Raw genomic sequence first — 15789 nt, 5'->3', positions numbered from 1 at the left:
GTGACCAGACCTGCAATTTTAGACCTATTTTAGTATAAAATTAGCCTTATTAGACTAATACAAGAATTAGTAACCCAGTTTTCCAGAGTAAACACTCAAAATTTAAGTACCCACAGGGAATTTAAATTTCCCTGTTTTTTAACTTAAATTAGCCAACATAAATTAGTTTCAGATGTGTTGTTATTTATCAGTTGCGTGTAATACTCAGTGCTCATCACATCATGTGCCCCCCCCTTAATGCCCATCACAGACCATCACAGAGGTACTCCATCCCCCTCACCCACCTCCCCTCCTTCAACTTAGTTAACAGTCTCATGGGTTTTCTCCCTGATAACTTCCTATTGAGTTTTCTCTCCCTTACCCTGTGATCCTCTGCACTTTTTCTTATATTCCACATAGGAGTGAAACCATATAACTGTCTTTCTCTGATTAAGTTATCTCACTCAGTTCCTCTGTTCCATCCACATCAATGTAAATAAATGGTAAGTATTCATCCTTTCTGATGTCTGAGTAATATTCCATTGTGTATGTATGTGTGTATATATATATCACATATTTATTCACTCATCTGTCAATGAACTTCTCTTTAATTCTTAAGAATTATTTAGAAACTAGGAACTAATTATACCTCAGCAAAGTTGTTTGGGAAAAAAAAACAGGACAGGATATAAACTCAAAATTTTTGAAAAAGCAAATAGCAACCACTGGGAATTTGCTGTAACAGCAATATGAAACTTTGTGTGTGTGTGTGTGTGTGTGTGTGTAACACAAAGATCCAAGGACAAACGGTATGAAGTGGAAGATTTGAAAAAAGATGGCACCATGTGAGCATCTCAGTATTTGTTAAACTGGAATAATGGGAACTTCTGCATCTATTTTATTATTTTCTCTAACTCTGGAATATTTCATAATTTACATTTTTGGGGGCACCTGGGTGGTTCAGTGGTTGAGCCTCTGCCTTTGACTCAGGTTGTGATCCTGGGGGTCCAGGGATGGAGTCCCTGCATCAGGCTTCCCGCAGGGATCCTGCTTCTCCCTCTGCCTATGTCTCTGCCTCTCTCTCATAAATAAATAAAATCTTAAAAAAAAAAACCTTACATTTTTAAATTTTAAGCAAGCAAATAAGCCAGGATGGGTGAAATGAAAATAGCAAATTTCAAAATTATTAAAATTGGGTAATAGGTATATTTGGGCTCATTATAGTGCTCTTTTGTATTTTTTGTTAAGTTTGAGATTTCCCACAATAAAAAGTTTTATTAAAAACTAAAAATTAGGGGATCCCTGGGATTGAGTCCCACGTCAGGCTCCCTGCATGGAGCCTGCTTCTCCCTCTGCCTGTGTCTCTGCCTCTCTGTGTGTGTCTATCATGAATAAATAAAATCTTAAAAAAAAAAAAAAAAACTAAACTAAAAATTAGGGACTCCTGGGTAGCTCAGCGGTTGAGCATCTGCCTTCGACTCGGTCTGATCTTGGGGCATCTGCGTGGCTCGGTGGGTTAAACATCTTACCTGCAGCTCGGTCATGATTCCAGGGTCCTGGCATTCAGCCCTGTGGGCTCCCTGCTCAGCGGGGAGTCTGCTTCTCCTTCTCTCTGCCCTCCACCACGTACATGTTCTATCACTTGCACGCTCTCTCAAAAAAAAAAAAAAAAAAAAAAAAAAAAAAAAAAAAACCCAAAACCAAAACCAACCACTACATTCAGACCACATTGCCTCATCAGACTGCCTGAACTTCAGGACTACCTAAGGACAATGCGTTTTGGCCTATGCAATATCTTGCTATGGTAAGGTCATTGAGCAAAGGTTTTTTGATATTCCCTGACAAATCCTGGGGTCTACAAGATTTTGAGATTATCAGGAGACAAGAACATTAAGCAAAATAACTCATCCAGGCACTGAGAGACCTCTGACTTGAGTTTCCTCTGTCAGGGATTTCCTCACCAGGAGAAAGGGGCCCTGAATCTGCCCTTGCTGTTAGTCTGTGCTTGCTGAGTCCCTGGAGGAAGGAGACAGGTGGCTTGTTCAATGGGGGTGTCAGCAGTGGATCAAGGCCTGTCACAGGTGGGTCTGCTGGGGGCACTTTCTATCCTTTGCTGCTGTGGTGGAGGGGAAGACTTTCTCCTCTGCCTCTGGTCCTTCTACCTGGACTTACAATCAAATTGACATGAGACAGATTAAGAGGAGAAAATCAAATTTAATAGGTGTGTGTAAACGGAATCCACGAAGACAAGATTCCAATGACAATGAAGCAACAGGATGCTTAAAAGAACTAAGAAGGGGTAGGGGCTCGAGCATACAAAGGGGAAAAAACTCATTAGCGAGAAGGTGAAAAGGGATGTTTGGGAAACAAGGTTGCTCTGTTATACAGATAATTACTTCATGGTGTGTGGGTGTGAGTCTGCTAATACTTTTCTTCCAGTTGCAAGCTCTCCAATGTAAATTTTTGCAGTTATGGTGGAGGCAAGAACCTTTCCTGCATCTGCTGTTTTTATTACTTTTAACTCAAAATAATCTTTATGCCAAAGGGGCACATGTTGAGGCATCTCATTCTGCACTCCTCCACTGTGTTCGGGATGCAAAGATCTGGCTGAGGGAGCGGGCATGGAGAAGGCATGATGGATGCGAGAAGGTGTAGGGATGAGGGAATGAGGGAGTTGAAATACTGAGTTCCCAAGCCTGGAAGATGGGTGAAAAGACCTGGCTTGCTTTAGGCTGTGCTAAATTTAAATTCAGAGGCAAGTAGTCATCTGAAAAGAAAATAATTTCAAAGATACCGAGAACAGATTGGTAGTTGGGAGCTGGGAGAATGGGTGAAGGAGGTTGAAAGGCATAAATTTCCAGTTATAAAGTAATCCTGGAGACGTACAGCGTGGTAGCATGTTGACTGTAGTTAACAATATTGTACTGCATATTTGAAGGTTGCTGCGAGAGTAAAATCTAAAGGTTCTCCTCACAAGAAAAAAAACAGGTAACTATGTAAAGTGATCGATGTTAACCAGACTTACTGAGGTGAATGCTTCCAAGTGTATACAGATACCAAATTATAAGCCGTACACTGAAACTAACATAGCGTTATGTTAGTTACATCTTAAAACAAATTCCTTTTTTAATCCACAAAGTAATCAGAGCTGGCGGGCAAGGAAAGAACGGAGTGGGGCTGGAGGTGAGGTCAGGATAAAGATCCAGATTTGCAGCCCCTGCCCAGAAGGACACAGCTCTCGCAGGTAGATTTGGAGGTGCCCGCGGAGAAGGCGAACCGCCCAGAGCACCGGACAGCAGCTCATTACCGTGCAGGTTCTTTGCTTCCCTCGATGCCCCCTTCCCAGAGAGGGGAGAAAGCAGAGGTGGGGCCGGCGGCTGCAGTGGTCTCTTCCGGTCTTCGAAGAGACGTCCCCTTGGCGGAAGGGCATGGTCTCAACGCGCTCGACCGCCAGTCTCGGGAAGACCCCGCCATTCCGGCGCAGACGGAATCCAAAGTTCCTGCTTCTGGGAATCTTGTGGCTAGCACTGAGGACGGGAGTGGCCGGGCCGTCCTCCCTTCTAGCGCTCGGGGCCCCAGGCTGCTCAAGCGGCGCTCCCCAGGGTCTGAGCAGGGAAGCCGGATGCCCAGCGTTCCCCGGCCTGGGGCCCTACGCCGGAAGCTGCGCCGCCCGGTTCCGCGTCAGCGGAAGTGCCTGCCACTCGAGGCAAAGGGCTTCCGGTGGGTCGGCTTGGTCATCGGAGTCAGCATGGCGGCCCCCTTGGCGGGGAAAAAGATCGTGTTTGTCACCGGGAACGCCAAGAAGCTGGAGGAGGTGCCGGGAGGGCGCGGGAGGCCGACCAGTGGCGGCTGGGGTAGCGCGTGGTAGGGCCCCCTGGGGACCGGGCGGAGAAGCAGCCTCCAGGCGGAGTGCGCATGGAGGGGCGGCCCCGGGCGCGTGGAACAGGCTGCGCCGCGCTGAGTGAAACGGCCGTGCGTGCACAGTGGGGACGGCCGGTGGTTGGCCTTGATAGAGCTAGGGCGTTGACAAATCCGGCCGTGCGAGCGCGGAAGCTGCGGGAGCCAAAGGAGTGCCAGGTCCTCAGTACCTGCCCCAAAGATCCCCGATTAGGCTGGACCCCAAACCGGGGCTCTTGACACAATTCTGGAGCTGATCCAGACCCCGCTGCCGACCTGGGGTGGCAGGGGTCAGAGCGTGGGACCGGCAGCCAAACTGGGCGGTCCACGCCCCACCACTGTCCAGAAATGTGATCCTCAGCCTCCTTCCTCTTCTGTGAAATGGGGATGATTTGGAACATCTTTTTCACAGCGCAATGGGGAGGAGTGAAGAAGAAGGCAAAAAAAAAAAATTCAAAGTTACTGCTTCTGGGAATTTTGTGGCTAGCAGTGAGGATTCTGCGGGTGGATTGATAGCCTTTGGGTGCAAGTAATAGAGACACACAGGGAACTCATGTAAACCACCAGGTGACTCTTATGGGAATACCAGTGTAAGGATGCCCCCCAGGACTTGAGTGTCCCAAGGGCCTATCTTGCCTTTGTAGTTCTCTGAATGCTCATCCCTTTCCTAGTAAGCGTTTTTCTGCTTACTTCCCTCCTGGTGGAGTGGACAGTGAGGCTTCTGCCATACATTAGCTCTCGCTAGCCTTGCTTGGGAAAAGGGTTTGTCCGTGCTCATTTATGGCCAAGGAGGTGGGTCATGAACCAGAGCCCTGGGCTGATAAAAAGTTTGGGATCCTGAGGCCGGGCCAGGCCGGTCCAACAGACAAGTAGTGCCACCCTGAAAAGAGCCCCATGCAGGATAGTGGATGCCCAGTTCCCAAACCCGTCTCTGGTTGCGAATGTGGCCACCTACATTTTAAGGGGCTAGAATGGCCAGAGGAGGCTTACTGGAAAAGATGAAGTTGTCTTAGAACAGGGTGTCTTAACTCTTTATCTCATAGTCTTCCTTTTTTTTCTTTTTTTTTTTTTTTGAGATTGATTTATTTATTCATAAGAGACACAGGCTGAGAGAAGCAGAGACATAGGCAGAGGGAGAAGCAGGCTCCATGCAGGGAGCCTTATGTGAGGCTTGAACCCAGGATCCTGGGATCATGACCCAAGCCAAAGGCAGGTACTTAACCGACTGAGCCACCCAGTTGCCCCTATCTCATAGTATTCCATTGACAGGCTGATGAAGGGCGGCCCCAGTGGCACAGCGGTTTAGTGGCGCCTGCAGCCCAGGGCGTGATCCTGGGGACCCTGGATCCAGTCCCACATCAGGCTGTCTGCATGATGCCTGCTTCTCCCTCTGCCTGTGTCTCTGCCTCTCTCTCTCTCTCTCTCTATCTCTCTATGTGTCTCTATGAATGAATAAATAAAATCTTTAAAAAAAAAAAAGACAGGCTGATGAAGCCTATGGACCCTTTTTCAGGAAAATATTTTTAAATGTACAAAGTAGGGGATCCCTGGGTGGCGCAGCGGTTTGGCGCCTGCCTTTGGCCCAGGGCGCGATCCTGGAGACCTGGGATCGAGTCCCACGTCGGGCTCCCGGTGCATGGAGCCTGCTTCTCCCTCTGCCTGTGTCTCTGCCTCTCTCTCTCTCTCTGTGACTATCATAAAAAAATAAATAAGTAAAATAAATGTACAAAGTAAAATACATGCAATTATAAAGGAAATTCTCCTAAAATACAATTCTCAATGTAAATATTTGTGATCTAGTTAACATATGCTTTATTAATGTATTAAAGGAGCCAGTCTACCCATGTGTGTAGTTACTATAATTTTAAAATAGGGTTGAAAATATTTCGAGAGAATCTACTACAGCTGTAATGAGATACATCTGTGATTTTAATGGATTGAAAGGTCACAGGAACTGCTGATGCTATTTTGGTTTTTCATATTCACAGCTGAAAGAGATGCTAAATTCAACTTGGGTTTAGTGATAATAAAGGCATTTTTTTTTTCCCCATCTGGGTTCATAGGCCTCTTGAATTCTGGATAACCCCTCATAGAGAATTGCCAGAATAGGAGGTTATGTAGAGTTTTAGGGAGCAGGGAGAAAGGATGAGGGTATTTTGGGTGGGGATTTAACATTAGCAGAGAGACCTAAAGTAGGAGGGGTAGGAGACTGAGGAATTGGGGGAGCTGACCTGCTAGAGTGGGACCATGCAGTCTGCAGTGAGGCCCCTGGGCCTAACTTGCTAAGCTTTAGGGGGCTGGCAGGAGAGTTACCTGAAGAGAAAGGTGGGTGACAGCTTCTGTAGTAACAGGGAATTGTAACAAATGGTGATAAATATTCTTTCATTTTGGAACAGGTCATTCAGATTCTGGGAGATAAGTTTCCATGCACTTTGGTGGCACAGAAAATTGACCGTATGTTTGTCTTTTGTTTTATTTTTTGAAAGATGGTTTGATTTCTGTTTCCCTGTGACCTGACTCTCTTTGTATATGTTTCTCCAATAAGTGCCGGAGTACCAGGGAGAGCCTGATGAGATTTCCATACAGAAGTGTCAGGAAGCAGCTCGCCAGGTGCTTGCTCCTTACGTGTCCCATACTTGCCCCTCTTGTCCTGGTGGCTTCTGGGTGCTGTGCCTGCTGGGCTCAGCAGAGAATAATAGGGTGGGCACAGTTGGTCATAACTTCAAGGACCTGTCCAGGCCTAGCTAGATTGGAGTCAGTTAATGTCGACCCAGGAATACTACCTTTCTTTCTCCACCTTTACTTCCTAATTCTCCTAGATGAGCACTTGTGTGCGCTCACACACGTACACATGCACACACTTGTCTCCAACTTCAGATACATATATTCCAATGCCTACATTCTCCCCACACACATCAACCCCTGCACTCACACATCTCTGGAATTGGGAAAGAGCACTTTATGGAGAGTCACAGTGTCTTGAGTGTGAATCCCACTGCTCTTGCTGTGCCTGGAGTAAGCTTTACAATCTGCCAAGTTTTTGGTATTCCTATCTGTAAAATGAGGATAAGAGATTAGCCAAGGGCTGTTTTCTATAGCTGTTCACTGCTACTACTATGGATCCCAATTAGCCGTGGGTCTGGCCCCAGCTGGGGTGGCCTGAGAATTCAGGTTTAGGGCAGGGATTACTCTTGGTCACAGGTCCCAGGCTCTGCTCCCCTGTGTTGCAGGTACAGGGGCCTGTACTGGTGGAGGACACCTGTCTGTGCTTCAACGCCCTTGGGGGCCTCCCTGGCCCCTACATGTGAGTGGTCCCTGACCCCCTTGCAGGGCCCTGGCCACAAATCACCCAAACTTTGAACTGATTGGTTACCTGATATTGTGGGTCATTCATGGCCTTGGTGTCAATACCAATATTTCACATTGTCCTGAGGAAGGATTAGGGATTCGGGAGAGGCATGCCTTTCTTTCTTTTGTAAAGTGTGAGAATGTGATTGTGTAATTGGAGATGGGCAAATGGAACCCCCACTCCCCCCCTAGAGAAATCCATTCATGGCAGATCAATTTCAGGAAAAAGGAAATAAGGAAGTTGATATCTGAAAATGGATTTCTTTAAAACTATCCAATGCCCTGGACACCCTCAGATGGTCTTTGTGTGTCTCTAGGGTACACATATCTCCACTTTAAATATTCCTTGCTGGGGTTGGAAGACATGTGCACAGAGGTGCTTTTTGGGTTTTGGGTATGTTTAGTTTGAACTTCTGGATTGCCAGTATGTTTGCCAAGGCAACAGCACCCATATGTATTGCTCCATATCCTCACCAGCACTGAGTATTGGGACTTTAGTGTTCTGTAGTATGGGGAATGTGAAATGTTACCACATTTGGTTTGGATTTGCATTTTCCTAATTACCAATGAGGTTAAGGCCTTAATAGGTTTTATTTATTTTTCTGTGCATTGCTTGTTTACCTCCATCCCTTTTTCTATTGGGTTATTTCTCTTCATTTTGAGCTAAGACATTATCATGCCCCTTTGGGGGGGGGGTGCAGCCTGGAGAAGATGGTAGGAAGATCTGTCTGCTCCTGGTGTCTGACTCACCTTTATTTCTCTTGCAGAAAGTGGTTTCTGGAGAAGTTAAAGCCTGAAGGTATTAAGCTCGTTTATTTCTTCCTTTATCTGTTGGGAATTGAGAATCCAGAAGTGGTCCAGGGGAGGGGTCCCAACTAGTAATCAGGAATCTCAGGTTCCAGCCCCCACCACGGAGCCTGTGTTCACCTCAGTTTTCCCATCTATAACCTGTGGCTTAGACTTTCCCCACATACCTGGCTCCAGGGAGCGCTGAGATGTGTAAAGAGTGGATGGGAAGGGTGTTGGGGGCTGTGAGTTTGAAAGGCTGCAGTTGATTCTGGCTGAGAGAGCTAGTCCTACTGACTGCTGGCCTGTCTGCCTCAACCAGGGCCTGGCCGAGGGGGTGGGAGCTGGCTGCCTCTCTGGGGCTCTGACAGTGCATACCCTGTCACGGTTGTGGGCCAGAATGTTCCCTCCTTGGGTAGTTGTAAAAACACTTTAGGTTATGGAACTTTTCAGACATGTAATAGAAGAGAATCTATCTGATAAGCTCCCCAAATTTGGTGACTACCCCTCCAGGACCTTAGGGGTGGGGAGTAAGGTTGGGAGTTGAGCTGAACAGACATCACTATACTCCTCTCGCAGGTCTACACCAGCTCCTGGCAGGGTTCGAGGACAAGTCTGCCTATGCACTTTGCACTTTCGCATTCAGCACCGGGGACCCCAGTGAGCCAGTGCGCCTGTTCAGGGGCCAGACCTCCGTGCGTACCTACTGTGATTCCCCCATGTGCCGCCAGAGGGCGCTGCGGCACGAGCCAATGGCACAGGGCCTAAGGCAGGAGGGTGGTGGGAAGGGCCCTGGTGGCCAGTTAGTTCCCAGAGCTTTGCCCAGACATGCCCCTGGGCATCACACCTAGAAGTGCCATCAGTCCTGAAATCTATCTGACTTCTGAGCTGGCGTTTCAGGGATACACACTGGCTCATGGCTGTTGAGGGCTGGCATAGCCAGAGCTCTGCGCTGTGTGCCTTCCTAAGAAGCAGACGTGAAAGCTGAACAGAACTACATGGACAACCCAGTTTTTTTTTCAGCTCACATTTTATCCAAGTGCTGAGGTTACAGCTTCTCGTAAGAATCTCCCATCCTTCCAATTTTTCACGTTCCTGTAGAATCTTACTTTCCTCTGCTCATTCCTTCCCTAGCTACCCTTCACCACAGCCACGTCTGCTTGTCAGACCCTTGTGTTCAGTCACTTCTCCCAGAGTGCACACCACCCTCAGAGCTGGCCTGCTCCCCATCCCCAGCACAGTCATTCCCACCTTGTGCCTTCTGGCACGTCACTCCTCCGCCAGTCCCTTCTGCTCATGATAAAATCCAGAGTCCTGAGTAGCCTACAGAGTCCTACCGCAGAGGCTCCACTGGGGGTTGTCCACAGACATTTTGTGATGCCCTGCTTGGTTAATGGTTCTTATTTGTTTTTAAGATTTTATTTATTCATGAGAGAGAGAGAAAGAGGCAGAGATATAGGCAGGGGAGAAGCAGGCTCCTCACAAGGAGCCCAATGTGGGACTGGATCCCAAGACTCTGGGACCACGCCCTGAGCCAAAGGCAGATGCTCAACCCCTGGGCCACTCAGACATCCCAATTTTTTTTTTTTAATAGTGGAAAAAAAATAAAAATAAAAATTACCATCTTCACCATTTTTAGGTGTTCGGTACAGTAGTATTAACTATATGTGCACTGTTATGCAACAGAGCTCAAACTTTTTCCATCCTGCAAAATTGAAACTATACCTATAGAACAAAAACTCCCCTTTCCCTCTCCCCACCAATCCCTGGCAACTGCCATTCCACTTCTATGTCTAAGACTTTGGCAACTTCAGACCCCTCATACAATCGGAATCTTTCATACAATATTTGTCTTTTTGTGGCCAGCTTATTTCTTGGCATGATGTCCTTCCAAGGATCATTTGTGTTGTAGCTCGTGACAGAGTTTCTCCTTTTTATTGCAGCTGAGTAACATCCATTGTATGTATATACCCATTTGTTTTGTCCATTTATCTGTTGATGGACATGTAGATTGCTTCCACATTTGGCCATTGTGAATAATGCTGCTATGAACGTGGGTGCGCCAGTTATCTCTTGAAATCTTGTGTTCGGTTCTTTTGGATATATACCCAGAACCAGGACTATTGGGTCATACATAATTGCTGGGTTGAATATAGTCATTTGCTACTTTCACAAAAATATTCTCTAAAAAATCAGAAGTGTGAGCAACCACAGTCCTATCCCTGCTGATGGGGCCTGGTCATTGAGGCCTAATTGTCTCCCCAGCTCTGGCTGCTTCATGTACTTTGTTGCTTCCCAGCCTCTACTTTACCTGAGGTGGCTTTGTTTCTTTTTGTTTTGTTCTCACTCAAGCTTTATAAACCCAGTCACATTGTCCGTTCAACAATACGTATGCTGAAGCCTTGCCCATCTTGGGTCCCAACAGCAGCTGTGTCCTCCACCTGGAGTGTTCTTGCCCATCACTTTATGTGGCCAAAGTATCTCCTCAAAGCATCTCCTGAGTTCCCCATCTGGGTCACTCCATCCTGTTATTCCTGAGCCCAGCTCCCTGTTCCTTCTAAGGCACTTTGCATTTTGTAATTGTTAATTTGTTTACTAGTGAAAAGCCTGTTTTGCTTAAGAGGTCCATTTGATGAGGGCAGGGCCAGGTTTGTTAGGATCCCAGTGCTGAGAGCACTACCTGCCCCACTGTGGATGTTCAAAAACCCTTTGTGGTGTGGATGAGGTCCAGAGTGGCTCAGTAATGGGCCTCAGTCACGTAGCTACCCACCAGCACTAGCAGAATCTGCCTTGGTTTGAACAGGGTGGCAGTTATGTGGCTAATCCCCATTTTCTTCCCCTTCCTTATATATTTAAAAAATTTTTTTTAGGGCAGCCCCAGCGGCCCAGCGGTTTAGCGCCACCTTCAGCCCAAGGCATGATCCTGTAGACCTGGGATGGAGTCCCACGTCAGGCTCCCTGCATGGAGCCTGCTTCTCCCTCTGCCTGTGTCTCTGTCTCTCTCCCTCTCTCTGTGCCTCTCATGAATAAATAAATACAATCTTTATTTTTTTTTAAAATTTTTATAACATTTTATATAACTCATAAAACAGTGCTTGTATAAAAATTCACACAAAGTTGCTAGAGAGCATACAATTTCCAAAAATGTCCTGGGTTTGTTTTGTTGTTTTTTTTTTTTTTTGTTACATTCAGTTTTCTAAGGATGCACTCAAATCAATGGTAAGATGCAGACATTATGCGGTATTTCATTATCTTTGGTAAAACTATGCTCATTTTTTGTCTCCTTAAATACAATCTTTAAAAAAAATTTTTTTTTTTTTAATATTTTACTTATTTGGGATCCCTGGGTGGCTCAGTGGTTTGGCGCCCGCCTTTGGCCCAGGGCGTGATCCTGGAGACCCGGGATCGAGTCCCACATCAGGCTCCCTGTGTGGAGCCTGCTTCTCCCTCTGCCTGTGTCTCTGTCTCTCATGAATAAATAAATAAAACCTTTAAAAAAAAAACTTAAAAAAAAAGATTTTACTTATTTGAGAGAGCACATGTGCATAAGCAGGGGAAGAGGCTGAGGGAAAGGGAGAAGGAGAAGCAGGAAGCAGACTCCCTGTTGAGATGGGCTAAATCCTGGATCCCAGGATCATGACCTGAGGTGAAGGCAGACATTCAACCAAGCCACCCGGGTGTACCTCCCTTGTATTTTTTAAATTTTTATTTTTTAACCTTCATGGCAACATGACATCTCATGGTGTTGAATTAAATTGGTTCTCTTGGTAACATTTTCCCGTTGGAATTTGCCTATTATAGTCAGTATTTACTGAACTCATTGATGTATTGGACAGTGTGGTAAATAATTTCTTCATTTAATTGTTAGAGCCTCAGTTGCATTTTGAGAAATGTAGCAATTTATTTCACACTTAACATAATAAAAATGAGTAGCAGGCATGTCTGTATAGTTCAGGGCCTCATAACTTCCTTTTTTTTTTTTTTTACGATTTTATTTACTTACCTGACAGAGAAAGGGCACAAGCAGGGGGAGCAAGAGGGAGAGGGAGAAGCAGGCTCCCTGCAGAGCAGGGAGCCCCACACAGAGCTCCATCCTAGGACCCTGGGATCATGACCCAAGCCAAAGGCAGACGCTTGACCGACTGAGCCCCTCAGGTGCCTCGTCATAACTTCCTAGGAAGAGAAAATGTTTTCTGTCAGTTTTTCCAAGCTGACTCTCTTCTTCAGTGAGTTCACAGTTTGTCAAGCTGTAGAGATGGAGAGCAGCTCCAGGGACACCAGTGGGCTGAGCACGTTTGTGGTTTTCTGTGTGTGTGTGTGCATGTGCGTGTTTATGTGTGCGATGGGAGAGAGTTGTCCCACTGTGTTTTATTTATGTACTTGGTAAATATTTTCAGGTACCATGGACCTCTTGAAACCACATATTTTGAGTAAATGGGGCTTAGCCAAATACATAACCTAACCAGACTCCCAACTGGCTACCACCCTCCTCCCAAGCCAACTACTGCATGTTCAGTGACAGACCTGTCCCCCCCTTTTCCTCTGGCAGGGCCGGATTGTAGTGCCCCGAGGCTGCCGAGACTTTGGCTGGGACCCCTGCTTTCAGCCTGATGGATATGAGCAGACGTAAGGAGCCACATTTTCCTCCAGGGATATGGGGTTGGGAGAACCACGGTTGGGGCTGGCTCAGCACCCTGTCCAGGTGTGGGCATGCATATCTGGGTGGGAACAGGTTCCAAGGTGCTGCTCCAGCTGAAGGCGGTTCTGCGGGGGTGGATGCAAGGAATGTGAGTGGGCCAGTCTCCAGTGTAGGCGGCAGCCAGGCACAGCTGGGAGCTCTTGGGCTCTTGGGCTCCAGTTCGCCACATAGCAGCTGTGTGACTTTAGTGTCTTCTGCTCTCTGCCCTTGGCTTGTTATGTATGAACTGGACAGTTTTGTGGGATGATCTGATCTCCCCGTTCAGTTTGGAAAAATGTTAACACTTGCAGCCTTTGGTGGGCACCTCGTGAAACCCCCACAGTGCCACGTGTTCTCAGTACTTCACACTGACCCCTCCACCCCCCTCTACTTACACTGGCCATGTACATTGGCCATTATTAGAATCAAGTGTTCCAGGGGCCCTTAGGGAGGGTGACCTGAGGCCTCACAGTAGCCAGACAGAGTTGAGGGTAACATGAAGTAGCACCATCCAAGAATGCAAGATAGAGAAGTGCTCTATCTCTACACTGTTCAATCTAACATGTGGTTAGGGTGACTTAGGAACCGAAATTATTTTTATTCAGCTCTGGTTGATTTCAGTTTACATGGCCCCTTGTGGCTAGTGGCCACATACAGGACAGCACAGATCTGAAGCACACAGTAGGGTGTGGGATTCTCACCTCACTGAAGTCCTGATATGGAGGCGAGGCCGCTGGCCGGCTGTCCCATGCCACCCCCACAGTACAGGAGACTGTTGTGTTTGCTCTGTCAGGCCCCACTGCTTCCTGTCAACAGATGACAAAGCTGATCAAACATGCAGCTCATCCCCCTGTCCCTAGTTTCCCTTAATGACTTTTGGACACACTAGAGCAAGCCTAACATCCTTCCACATTCGTTAATACGGGTTTCTGCCTATAGGGGAATTTAAAACTCTCTCTAGTTTTTTAAAAATTAACTCTGGCTACTGGGAGCTCATGGCCCCACCACCCTTTCGTGGCAACTCCTGGAGCTTTGGGCTACAAGACAGGTGAGGGAACCCTGAATCTAGGCTCCTCTGAACTGCTCTTGTCACCCCTTAGGTATGCAGAGATGCCCAAAGCCAAGAAGAATGCCATCTCCCATCGCTTCCGGGCCCTGCTTGAGCTACAGAAATACTTTGGCAGCCTCACTCCTCTGGTAGTTCGTGATGATTGCCCTGGCAGGGGATCTGGGGAAGGCTAGCTTGCCATCTCTCCCATCAGACAGGCAGCCCTCCAGGTACTGCCTTCAGGGTTAGACCTTCCTAGGGGTGTTGAGACAACCTCACCAGCCTTGTTTGGAGGAGCAGCTGGCTCTGCTTGTAGAAACTTGGGATAAGGGACACTATTTTCTTGCCCTCGGGGATTCAGTGGTCCCTCCTATAGCCTCCTGGCCTGGGATCCTGAAAGGACCTTGGATGTTAAACTGGTCATGGCAGGATCCAGGGTTTGGGAAGAACCACACAAATAGCCCTTGACATTTTTAAAGTGGAAGAAATAAAAATACTGGAAGGCACTTGCCTCCAGAATAAACTGGATATATCAGCTTTGAAACTTGCTCCCGGAGGTTGTCTGTCTCCTGAGCCGTCTGGCAGGAGCAGGAAACCTCTAGGGTCTGGGGGCAATGGTGGGACAAGAGTAGCAGCCGAAGGTGTTTGCATGACCCTACTCGCTGGAGTACTGCATCTGTCTCAGCTCAGGTACTGACCTTTTCCATCCCAGACCTGTGCTGCCCACTCATCCACGGAGGGATGCCACCCTCTAGCTGATCTCCATGCTTTTTGCTGGGTTGGGGGTGGGCAGTACAGGATGGTGAATGCTTGGGCTGTATTTCATTATAACATTAGAGCAGCTAAAATGTTGGGGTGGGGTTTCTCTTTTTTTTATTTTATTTTTTTTAAGAAAAACTGTAGTGGGTAAGGGCAGAGGAAGAGAGAATCTCAAGCAGGCTTCTTGCTGGGTGCAGAGCCGTACGTGGGGTTTGATCTCGTGACCCTGAGATTATGACCTGAGCTGAAATCAAGAGTCGGATGTTTAATTGATAGAGCCATCCAGGTGCCCCTAAAATGTTGATTTTTGATCATAATGCGAAGTTCATTTTTATGGAGGGGGTGCATGGAGTCCCGATCCCAGTTGCATTAACTTGACATGGTTCAGCCCCTCAGGAAGTGGGTCTCAGCTGCCCCAGGTCCTAGGAGGGACCTGAGGGGCCTTTCCTGCAGGTGTTTCTTTGGTGAGGAGGAGGTCCCCACCCCAAGGATATTCAGAGAAACCTGTTGTATGCAATGTGGGAGGAGGGAACACAGTGCTCGGTGGGGGGTGTCACTCCCAGGCTTATTTTCTTTGCTCGTAGTCAGCTCCAGAGAATGGCACTTCCAGTCTCTGTTGCTCAGTCCTAGCAATGTGGCTGGGGCCTGAGGAGGTTGTTTTTTTGTTTGTTTGTTTGTTTAGATTTTGTATTTATTTATTCATGAGAGACAGAGAGAGAGAGACAGGCAGGCAGAGGGAGAAGCAGGCTCCATGCGGGGAGCCTGATGTGGGGACTTGATCCCGGGACTCCAGGATCACACCCTGGGCCGAAGGCAGGTGTGCTAAACTGCTGAGCCACCCAGGGATCCTCGGGGCCTGAGTTTATTTTTATTTATTTATTTTTTGGGGGGGCCTGAGTTTAACTATAGTTTCCTCCCCTAAATTGCAGCCGTGTGTGTGTGTGTGTGTGTGTGTGTGTGTGTGTGTGTGTGTGTGAAGAGAGAACATCATTCCTTTGCTTCCCATTGTCAGTGAGGCTCAGCTGGGTTGTTTCCCCAGGAAGTGCCAATGGCCCAGTCTCCTCTGAGTCGTCTTCTCCCCACCTGGTGATGCTGGATATGGTTTTACCTGGAGGGAACACCCAGGCCACTGGGGAGAGGCCCCCAAGGATCATGTGCCACATGGGTGGGGTAAGGCCACAGGCACTGTCCCCCTCTGTTAACTTTCAGCCACCCATCCCTGTGAACACTGTGAACATGCTCATCCCCACACCCACCTGCCTGGAAGCAGAGCTGCACAGTGGGAGGATGAGCG

At 47.6% G+C, this 15789-nt stretch overlaps 1 protein-coding gene and 1 long non-coding RNA gene across 6 annotated transcripts; one reads left to right on the top strand and one right to left on the bottom strand.

The window, feature by feature from the left end:
- Window positions 1-3296: 3296 nt before the first annotated feature.
- Window positions 3297-14264, top strand: ITPA (inosine triphosphatase). Of its 5 annotated transcripts, none has more exons than XM_025469473.3 (8): window positions 3640-3793; window positions 6273-6330; window positions 6422-6486; window positions 7107-7180; window positions 7992-8023; window positions 8590-8705; window positions 12560-12636; window positions 13789-14264. In XM_025469473.3, exons 1-8 carry the CDS (start codon window positions 3728-3730, stop codon window positions 13928-13930), a joined length of 630 nt encoding a protein of 209 aa, XP_025325258.1. In that variant the 5' UTR covers window positions 3640-3727; the 3' UTR covers window positions 13931-14264. The 5 variants fall into 5 exon arrangements, 4 of the variants coding, with proteins under 4 accessions (XP_048956696.1, XP_025325258.1, XP_035561997.1 ...); XM_025469472.2 differs by lacking the exon at window positions 3640-3793 and adding an exon at window positions 3880-4056; XM_049100739.1 differs by lacking the exons at window positions 12560-12636; window positions 13789-14264 and adding an exon at window positions 10881-11056 and having other exon boundaries at window positions 3639-3793.
- LOC125753577 (uncharacterized) lies at window positions 11977-13792 on the bottom strand. Its single transcript, XR_007405713.1, has 2 exons — window positions 13390-13792; window positions 11977-12183 (listed from the first exon to the last, which is right to left on the bottom strand). It is a non-coding gene; the product is annotated as an uncharacterized LOC125753577 (long non-coding RNA).
- Window positions 14265-15789: the final 1525 nt, after the last annotated feature.

The sequence above is a fragment of the Canis lupus genome, chromosome 24 (genome assembly GCF_003254725.2).
Source record: "Canis lupus dingo isolate Sandy chromosome 24, ASM325472v2, whole genome shotgun sequence".
Lineage (NCBI taxonomy): Eukaryota > Metazoa > Chordata > Mammalia > Carnivora > Canidae > Canis > Canis lupus.
Note: the sequence above shows the minus strand (reverse complement) of the source record. Positions and strands in the feature narration are given on the sequence as shown.